The 10378-nt window shown below is 30.0% G+C and overlaps 1 protein-coding gene across 1 annotated transcript; it reads right to left on the bottom strand.

Annotated features, from left to right (window-relative positions):
- Window positions 1-2097, bottom strand: LOC140825949 (uncharacterized). Its single transcript, XM_073188011.1, has 2 exons — window positions 1274-2097; window positions 1-1165 (listed from the first exon to the last, which is right to left on the bottom strand). Exons 1-2 carry the CDS (start codon window positions 2004-2006, stop codon window positions 117-119), a joined length of 1782 nt encoding a protein of 593 aa, XP_073044112.1. The 5' UTR covers window positions 2007-2097; the 3' UTR covers window positions 1-116.
- Window positions 2098-10378: the final 8281 nt, after the last annotated feature.

Genomic DNA, 10378 nt, shown 5'->3' with positions numbered 1-10378 from the left:
AATTTCCCCTCTTATTACCATGCATTCTACATCGGTGATAAAGGAACAATAAAAGAGATGAAGAAAAGATTATAAACTGGCATTAAAAAAAGTACACGTGATTGCATTAGATCAGGTTAATAGTTTACCATTTTCTTCGGTAGAAATTTGTCTCGCGCGCATTGAAAATGGATCCAAAAGTCACACATTGAGCAATGAAAAGCCATATCATCTATGAAACCTTGAATCATAGCCTGACAAGAGCCACACCTTTGACTTCCCATGGTAAGCATGCGAGTCAGAGCCACGGGATGATCATGAACATGTCTTGGTAGATCAATTTTCCTTCCAAACTTGATCTTCGACAATTTCCCAGTCGAAGGAATGCAGTTGACATGAAATGATTGATCACATTTCCCACAATAATAAAACCAGAACTTTGGATTGACGTCTTCTTCGCAAAACTCACATAAATAATGTCTTTGCTTTTCTTCGTCTTCTTTGTGTGGAATTTGAAGTATAGGGTCGTAAATGAGGTCAAGAGGATGTTCGTCAAATTTGTGCTCAGCTGTTTTCGGTAGAAAGGCACAAGAGACGTGAATATAGTAATCACAAAGACTGCAAATGTAAGAGTAGGCGTAGTAACTAAAATCAGCACCACCACAGCATAAATATTTAGCATTCCATGGGACTGTTAAAGCAAGAAGGTGTGGGCTGTGTGATATATGCTTGATGGTGGTTGGGGCAGCGACACACTCTGCATCAATTACAGCCCACCATTTTTCTCTATATCCAAATCCATTGCATCTTTTTTCACAAATCTCACAAGAAAATATGGAACAAAAATCCGTTGATTCCGAGAAAAAGTCCAGAGGTTCGTTCCTGAAATAGCCCTCCACAGATGGTGGTAAATTCGCACAAATTTGATGGAGGAGAAAATCACACGGAGATTGTGGGCAACTATAATGTGAAAGATGAGGTGAAATTATGGGTTGAATACATGCATTGCACACTAGTTGATTATCACTCTCTCCCTTCCAAGAAGAATGATCACTGTGGTATTTCTCTATCTTGGATTCCCCTCCATCTTTGATTTCAATATCCTCTCTGCTTTCGATTAACGCACGTATTATCAAACTTGGAAATGTATCCGGATTTCTAGGAAGAATGGATCCTTGAACTATCGCTGTAAAAATATATAATAAAATGTAGAGATGTCAAAAGAAGTTGTATTCCACAATCCCAACCAAAGTATATAGATTGAAACATAATAAAGCATGAAAGGAGGTTTTACCTGGCTCCTCTAATTCTGATGCTGCACAATTCAGATGAGCCCCAGAATCACATAATTGACAAATATATGCACCGAAGCTCAAGGATATCTTATTTTTACAAATGAGACAATTCTTATCGCTAAGATAAGACTTAGAAAGAGAATAATTTAGAGCGAGAAGATGTCGATGATGATTTATCTTTGCAACAGTGGGCAATAAGCAACAATCCTGATGAATATGGAAACTACATTTTGGACAAGAGAAAAATATCCCCTTTTGTTCTCTCCCACATGCATCACATAACAAGGAAGCTTCCTTGCATAGGGCCACCAATGAGTGCTCATGATGACTGATGTGTTCTATGTTGATCTCCAAAGGGAAAGCACACTGGCAGTGGAGGTAAAATGATGGATGATACCAATGCAAGCATTCGTAAGTAAACTTAGTGCATAATTTCCCACATTTCTCACATTTGCAATTTTCATTTAGTGGCTTTGCTAGCAATTTAAGATCATAGGGATCTGAACCAAACATACGGTTTGATGATGGATCCAATTTTGAACATGGTTGGTGCAAGAAAAAATTGCAATCTTTGCTACATCTATAAGAAGGACCCGACAATAATGCCACCCCACACGCACTGCAAAGACTCCTGGGATTTTCATCTTCGGTGTAAATCAATGGATGGTCGTGGCTAAAATGTGGAATCTCCTTTCTGTCCGTCGATATTGTGTGGACGTGTGCAGACATCATATGATTATTTCTCAGCAGCGAATAGACTCTACAAAATAATATCGTGTCATAAAATAAAAGAAAAATGAAATAATATTGTAGTATCGATTAATGCAATTCGCATACAATGTTTAGATATTTATAGGAAATAAAATCAAACAAATTAAAGCAAATTAGATCTGGCGCAAGAACAAGCAAGGTATCTGGGAAAGTTGTTTGGTCGAGTGTAATGTGCGCAAAGCATAATTTTAGAAATTAAAATGTTTTGAATGTTTTTTTTCTTTCTTTTAATATGTTGTAGCCCGAAATTATTAGAGAAAGTAGGGTACGTATCAGGAAAGTTGTGCGGTTGAGTGTAACATCGGGAAGCATATAATCTTATTAAATATTATATTTTTGAACCTTTTACTTTTACTTTTACTATGCTTCAGCATTAAAGAGTGATATTCAAGCTTCCCAAAGTTGAGATTTAGAGTCAAATAGTACTTTATAAATTGATAAGTGCATGATTTCTAAGTACTTTGAAAAGAGAGGATTATTCTCAAAGTAAGTAATAAATTAATACAAAAACTCACGTGAGACGGTTTTACGGGTCAATTTTGTAAGACGGATATTCTAGTTAAATAGAGTTAATCCGTCTTAGATTCGTAAAAACGTCTCACAATATATTAATAGTTTAATACATACATTTACCCCCAAGTTAGCCAAAGAATATGAATTGAGACGAGACATTGTTATTATAACTTTTATTTTGTTCATATCGACAATATATTCTTTATATCATGATAATATATTTAAATCTTGTAATTTTTATATTTTTTAAGTTTTCTAAATTTTTTAAATAGCAATCTTGCTAATAATGTTAAACGAACTAACTTTTAAAATATTAGTTTTCCAACTTTGATAATATATTAGATTTTATTTAATAACTAAATTATGTTTTGAAAAAAAAAATGTGCGAAAGTTTGCTTGGCGAATGAATAATTTCTTGTTAGTTTTTTAAAATATCTTGAAGGGTTAGCTTATTAACTAATATAATTTTGTTAATATAATTCACCAATGGTTACTTCGAAGATTTCGAATTTCGATGTGATGCATAGTCAATAATTTCGTTTATAGAATCGGTGAAGTAAAATATTATTTTATATTTTGCATGTTAAAAATACGGGCTTTACTTCAATTTTTAAATTACTTTTAACTTCCTAATTTGTTATTTGATGAAGTGATATGGCTAAAAATTAAAATTAATTTTTAGATACCGAAATAATAGGTTTAGTAAGATGAACCGATTAAATAGTCCTAGTTTTATTTCTCAAAAACACATAATTGTAAATCTAATTTATATTCCACAAACACTCCAATAAGATCTTCTCGTAGATAAACTTTGTGAGATGAATCTCCAACATGAGTCGACTCATGAAAAAAATATTATTTTTTATTTCAAAATTATTATATATTATGGATATAGATCAAATCAACTCGTATCACAGATATATATTTGTAAAACCATCTTATAAAAGTCTTATTTACTCTTTATATTTATTATCTGCCATACTATATAATGACTGAATTCAAAATATTTTCTAGCATAATTTAAAATATTCATAAACTTATTCATCCATATTTATCAAGTTTAAGAAGGGAAATGTTTCTTACACTCCAAAAAGTGTTAAAGACTCCATTTTATTTAATTAGTCAATTACTAGACAAATATACCCTTCCATTAACTTTTCTTATGTTGTAGAATTTTGAATTATTTTAAAACATCTAAATGAAAAACTTTTTTACATCAATAACTAAAAAAGTTATTTTTAAAAAACAAATAAAAAGTAATATTTTAAAAAATTACCATATTTTATTTTACCATACAAAAATAAAATATAAAATAAAAATTAGTTTGGATTTTAGGCATGTAATTCGTTAAAATGATTTTCCTATAGTAATTTGAATCTTTCCCATTATTTTTGTTTAAGCATATTTAATGTGTGTAATATAAACTTTATTCTTGTCACGTGAATCACGTATGAGAGTATGTAACAATGTCAAATAAGTGATATCCGGTAGATTTAGTGGTTTCGAGCAAAAAGAATCTCAAAAACGAAGCAAAAAAAAAAATCCAAGTTATTGGATGAAAACAATATTTTGACAAGTTAAAAAACTAAAACTCAAAACATATCAAATTTACAATTTTCTCAAATTAATTTAAGACAGAGTTTATTAAAATCTACTGTGTAAAAGTTATCTGACTTACAAAACTGAGATAACATCTAAGGATAACTATTCCAAATTTCTTCTTCTTTTTTGGTGCCAAAAAAAAAAATAACTGCGGAACCAAACAACGTGTTTTTACTACAATTAATTTACATACGTTATTAATGGAAATGTCTATATATATAATTAAAAAGGCAGGTCACTGATCAATATTTGAATTAAGGAGGAATAATTTTATTTCATTTTCAGTTTTAATTTTCTAGAATGCTTAATTAGTACTATCATTAGTCAAATTACTAAGTGAATTTAATATAAATTTAAAATAATAAACTAAATAATGATAATTAATTATATTTGAAGAAATTAATAATCAATGTCATAGATATCATAAGTTTATGATGTACTAAATTCAGAGCCATACATGTGGTTCACATGGCCTGAGGCGATATATTTTAAAAAAATCTTGTGGTGATAAATAACCATAAAACTTAGTTTACAAATTAAAAATAATCAAACAATAGATATAAGAAAAATATAATTTACGAGTTATATATTTATCTCTTTGTGATTTTTTTCTTCATACGCCACAAGATCAACATGGATCTAACGTAATGCAGTGTCATATGAACAATTATATTAGAAAAGGATTGAAATTGGAAAAAATTGTATGGTATGTTACTAAAATTGAAAATTATCAATATAAACTATCAAAATAACAAAATGATAAATATAATGAACCAATATTGTAAAAATATACGATTTGTTTTAAATAATAAATATAATATTTTAATCAAAAAAACAGAAAATAAAGATATGTAAAATAGATAAGTATTACAATTTTTTGTGTTTATTTTTTGAAATGGGTCCAACTACATAAATTCAAGAAAAGAGGTCAAATAATCGATAAGCAAAATATAAAAGTTTAACACATGAGTTGACACAAGATAAAATAATAAATATATTGGACAAACATTATCATTGTATGCATACAAAATTTTTTAAAATTTAATTAATGAGCCATGTAGCTTTATCGTTTGGGCTCTACATAATTTGATTAAATGCCTAATGAACACAACTATCATACTTAATCATGTTTTCAATGGGTCAATGTCCAATTTTTTAAAAAAAATATATAATACACGTACTATTTAGGTGCATGTCTCAACAACATGAGACCAATGATATTTTTTTTGGGCCCTTGTGAAGACCGGATCCTGAAACGATGGCCTCTCTCGCCTCACATGAGGTACGACCGTGACTAAATTATATTGATATTATTGAATCCATTTGATAAAATAATTAAAAAACAATTGATCAATATTGTCACGTCCGATTATGACACTGGCATCAACAACAAATCTTGGTATTACAAAAAAATTAAATCAATCTTTTTATTACACAAAATGACAAATATATAGTTTTCATAACTCAAAAACAGCAGCGAAAATATGACCATAACAACGGAAGAAGAATTAGAGTCGAACCTAAATCAGCGGCAGAGTTCCGCATCTACAAACAATGTCTAGAATTAGTATCTCTAGAATTCAGTCTACTATTTCTCTTCGATTTCATTCTCGTTTTTTTCTCCAGAGTCAATTTTGTTTTTTTCTAAGCTGGAAATGATGATCGAGTGATATAGTCTTCACTCAGTAAGTCGAGACATGAATACTCGTATTTTTGAAAGCCATAAATATATAAAAAGTCGAGGCATGAATAGCTCGTATTTTTGAAAGCCATAAATATATATAAATAAAAAATATCATTTTTATGTCAAAAATATTACTTGTTATTGTTTATCGATTTGTTTACATAAATTCATTCAATAGTAGATGTTAAAACCTTAGTTAGTTGTAAGACCGAGTATTTGTCGTTTTACCAAAAGCTATAGTTGGTGGCAACAATGCAACTCAAATTTTTTAAATTGTACCGCAACTCAAGCACCACGTTTCGATTTTTCTATCCAGCCTGGACAATTTTTGCACCCAACAATCTTTCTCTCAATAGTTACACTTCTTGCTATCAAAAGAATTCGAACTCGTGACCTTGATTCTGATATCAATTTAAGAACGAGCGCTTGGTGATTTACCAAAAGTTATAACCAACGGTAACAATGCAAATCAAACATTTTAAACCATACAGCAGCTCAAACACCACGTTTCAATTGCTCTACCCAACATGGATAATTATTGCACTCAACATTAGTTATTTTTTGAATCGTTGTAGTTATTTCAAATACATCTCTATGTGAAGTTATTTCAAATCATTTATTCAAATCCGAATACAAGCTTGAGTTATTTGTGTAGTCTTTAAATCTATCGATTTGAAATTTTATACCTATTATTTTCAATTATTTTTATTAATTATAATGATGGATTTCAAATTCTTATTAAGCGGAATCATTTGAAAGTTATTATTTGAGATCCACAATTTGAAATCAAATCCTCTTATTCAAATAGTTAGCTGCAAAAAAACGTCAGTTAAAATTTTATAAAAATAATAATAATAAGTCTCCCAAGTGTTTTTGAGTTCAAACACACTTGAGAAGTATTATTTCCCAAAATTTTCCTTAAAAAAACGAATGCTATCATATCATGATCGACATGCAATAACTCCATTTTCCGGGAAAAAAAATTTCAAAAAGGCCCCCAAAATCCATAACCTTAGTCACATAAATGACTGGCTAGTCCCCAATTAAGTTATATGTTTAAAATTAAATGATGATATTTAGTTTTTTTTTAGATTCAGTCAATATTTTTTTTAAAAAAAAAAATGAGCCTTCCTCCCCTCCCCATATGTATTGAAATAAAACGAAAAATCGATCAAGTCTAAATATCTAAATGTGATGTATTTTATATCTATAAGCTCAATATCGCCTCGGATGATTTGAATCGAGAATGCTATTTTATGCATCTTTATTTTGTTAAATTATTAAGAAACTAATCAAAACTTATTCAGAACTACGCAATTATATAAATAAAGGCAAAAACTTGTGTGAGACGGTCTCACGGGTCATATTTGTGAGACGGATCTCTTATTTGGGTCATTAATGAAAAAGTATTATTTTTTATGCTAAAAGTATTACTTTTATTGTGAATATGGGTAGGGTTGACCCGTCTCACAGATTAAGATCCGTGAGACGGTCTCACATGAGACTCACTCATAAATAAATATATATATATATATAAATATATAATTTTGATATGCTGCACACCTACCGTGCACGCCTATATGAGCACCGATGAGGTGTCACTCACCCATTGGATGTGATGAAAAGTGACACCTCATCGGTGCTCACATAGGTGTGCAGCATATCAAAACTATATATATATATATATTCATTCTAAGAAATAAAGAAGGGAAGGGGTGACAATATTGGCGGGGACCTGTGGCAGCAAAGATGAGGGATAAATGACGAAATTAGCAAAATTACAAAATAATCCAGCCTTGAAATACAGCAACATGCAAATTCACATCACATTATGAGTTGTGATGATCCCCACCATTTCTCTCATTATGCCTGAAACGTCGATTTTCACTTGTATTTGTGTTCGTCTTTAACAAGGAAAAAGAAATTATTGTGTGTAATTAGTCGTTTTTAACGTTATTAAGTTCGGCCAAGTTTTCCATCGGTCCCGTGCCAGAGCAGCATAAGTCGAGATCCATTGGCTAAATTTGGATATGAAATGATAGATTTTAAACCTATTTTCGTTGAAGTGCAGACGTGACACCGAAAAATCCTAACGTAACATTTAAAATTGATGACATTGGCTTTGAAAAAAAAGTTGATGTCCAGCAATTAGACCAAAATTGTCCGAAAGTAGAAGTTGATACATTAAGACCCATAAGACCAAAATCTGACAAGTTAATGGACTAAAACTAAAATTGGGCAAAAAAAATATTTTTCCTTGCTACAACAACTTGAATTTTTAAACTTCTAATTTTTTTTGTAGGAACATGGCATTGGACATGTCAGCAATGAATGGTGGGATATGAATGTTTTTCGGCACTAAGTTATCATCCCAACAGAAAATGAGTAAAACTAAAGTCATCTTACTGCACTAAAATCAAATTTTGGCAACTTACAAGAACAGAAGCCAAACCAAGTTAAGAGAGAACTCGCTATCCCTAGTATGTTTCCCGTGTGTAGGGTACTATATATTCTGTGGGATCGGAGTCGAGGAGCAGTGCGTAAATGCAAGCACTTGAAAATAAATCAATCATAGGGTATACATATTACATAAGGATCCAAGTCAAATCCAACCAGTTGATCGAGCTCGAGATGGGACTTAAGGCGATCGTCTCTCGGGTTTGTGAGCTCGTTTGATCGAGCTAGAGTCCGTGATTCAAGCTCTCTGACTATCCCAATCTCGCTCAATTTTAATTTCTCCGTAATTGGCAGTTTAACACAAGCTGAAATCACTTCTCATTTTTTTTATAAGAAAAAAAAATTAAGAATATGAATTACAAAATAATTTTATTTCGATATTTCTGATGGGCAAAAGCTCAATATTCAATTTTTCCGAACCTCATGAGCGGTTTTTATTAACAATGCATAAAACTAAAATAAACTATTATGACTATATATAAATATAATTATATTAAATAATATTTCAAATAACTTACGTATAATATTGTATATCAACACATGAGCCAAAATTAATCGCAAACCCGAGCTTGACTTTTAAGTTTATTTATTTTGATCTTGAAATTTATGTTCAAATTCAAGTAATTTGATTGTGTTAATTAAATTACAGAAACTCGACTCAAAGTTACCTATTTATGGCTTTGTACTTAACATCGACGATATTACTTTTTTAGTTTATAGATGACATTACACAAAATTATTTGGTCACTGAAATGTCCTTTTAGGGATTTGTGCCCTAAAAATTCGGTTTACAGAATGGAAAAAAAAACACAACTAGATTAATAAAGTTGCATGCATGTAAGGGTCCCCCGATATAATTTCTAGTAGTTAGGTGTAATTTAACGAGAGGTAATGCTTTATTAATCCATTTTATGATGACATATAATCAAAGTTTAGTGTTCGGGCACACACTTTGTATAAAAACGTATATATCAGAAACAAATTTTAAAAAAAAGTATAAAATATAAATTATGTATTATTTTAAATAATTTCAAAATATTTATTAATCTTTACTTCTTTAAAATAGTCGTGAAAGATTAAATCATAGGATTATTTTAGGTAAATCAAATTATGCTTCACCAAACAAGTTTTAGTTAGTTTGTATAATGGTCGATCTCTCCCGTAATTAATAATTGCCCACTTTACGTGCATGTCTATTCGGTTTTTTCAATAATTAATCTTGTTAAAAAACTGAATTAAAATTAAAAAAATTCTGATTTTTAATACATACATTTACATTTATGCATTGAAAGGACGAGTATATATGGCTAGCTATCGTAACAGAAGAAAAACTTTGCTATGATATTGTCGTTGAAATTCGAGAACACAGATATATTTCAACTTTTGACAATCTTAGTATTTTTTTCCCCAGAAAAATCACTTATTTGACATATATGATGACTATGCCAGTATCAAATCAACGCTATATGATGACGTCACATCAATATTACATTAGAAAAATGATCAAAATTGAAAAAAAAAAATTAACAGATTAAAATTGAGATTTTTGACAATGTAGATGATTAAACAAAATATTATAAAATTTTCAAAAATATAAACATGTTAAAAACAAGAACTCCTTATCATTTATTAATAGAAGTCAACTACATTACAAGTATAGGCAACATGCGTAACCCAAACCTTATTCTTTCACCTTATTGACAGAGTGTATTGCAATTTTGGAATGAATGTTAATAGAGTTTGGCAGAGGCAATATATATATATATATATATATATATATATATATATATATATATATATATATATATATATATATATATATAGACACACACATATATACACTAAAAAACTTGCACTTTTAACCACTAGCAAGTAGCACGAGATAACTGAGATTCGCAACAAATTTAAAATATGGACTAAGGTTTAAATAAATAAAAAAATTATTGTATTTGGATGGTAGGTGACAACTAGCATATTTTGTCAGCTGCTTCATATTCACATGGTTTGGTTCTTAGGGTTTTTTGTATTATTGCATCACTTGGACACTCGCTCATTCTATATAACACATGCACTGCTT

The sequence above is a fragment of the Primulina eburnea genome, chromosome 3 (genome assembly GCF_022965805.1).
Source record: "Primulina eburnea isolate SZY01 chromosome 3, ASM2296580v1, whole genome shotgun sequence".
Classification (NCBI taxonomy): Eukaryota; Viridiplantae; Streptophyta; class Magnoliopsida; order Lamiales; family Gesneriaceae; genus Primulina; species Primulina eburnea.
The sequence above is the reverse complement of the archived record's forward strand: the minus strand, read 5'-3'. Positions and strand labels throughout refer to the sequence as shown.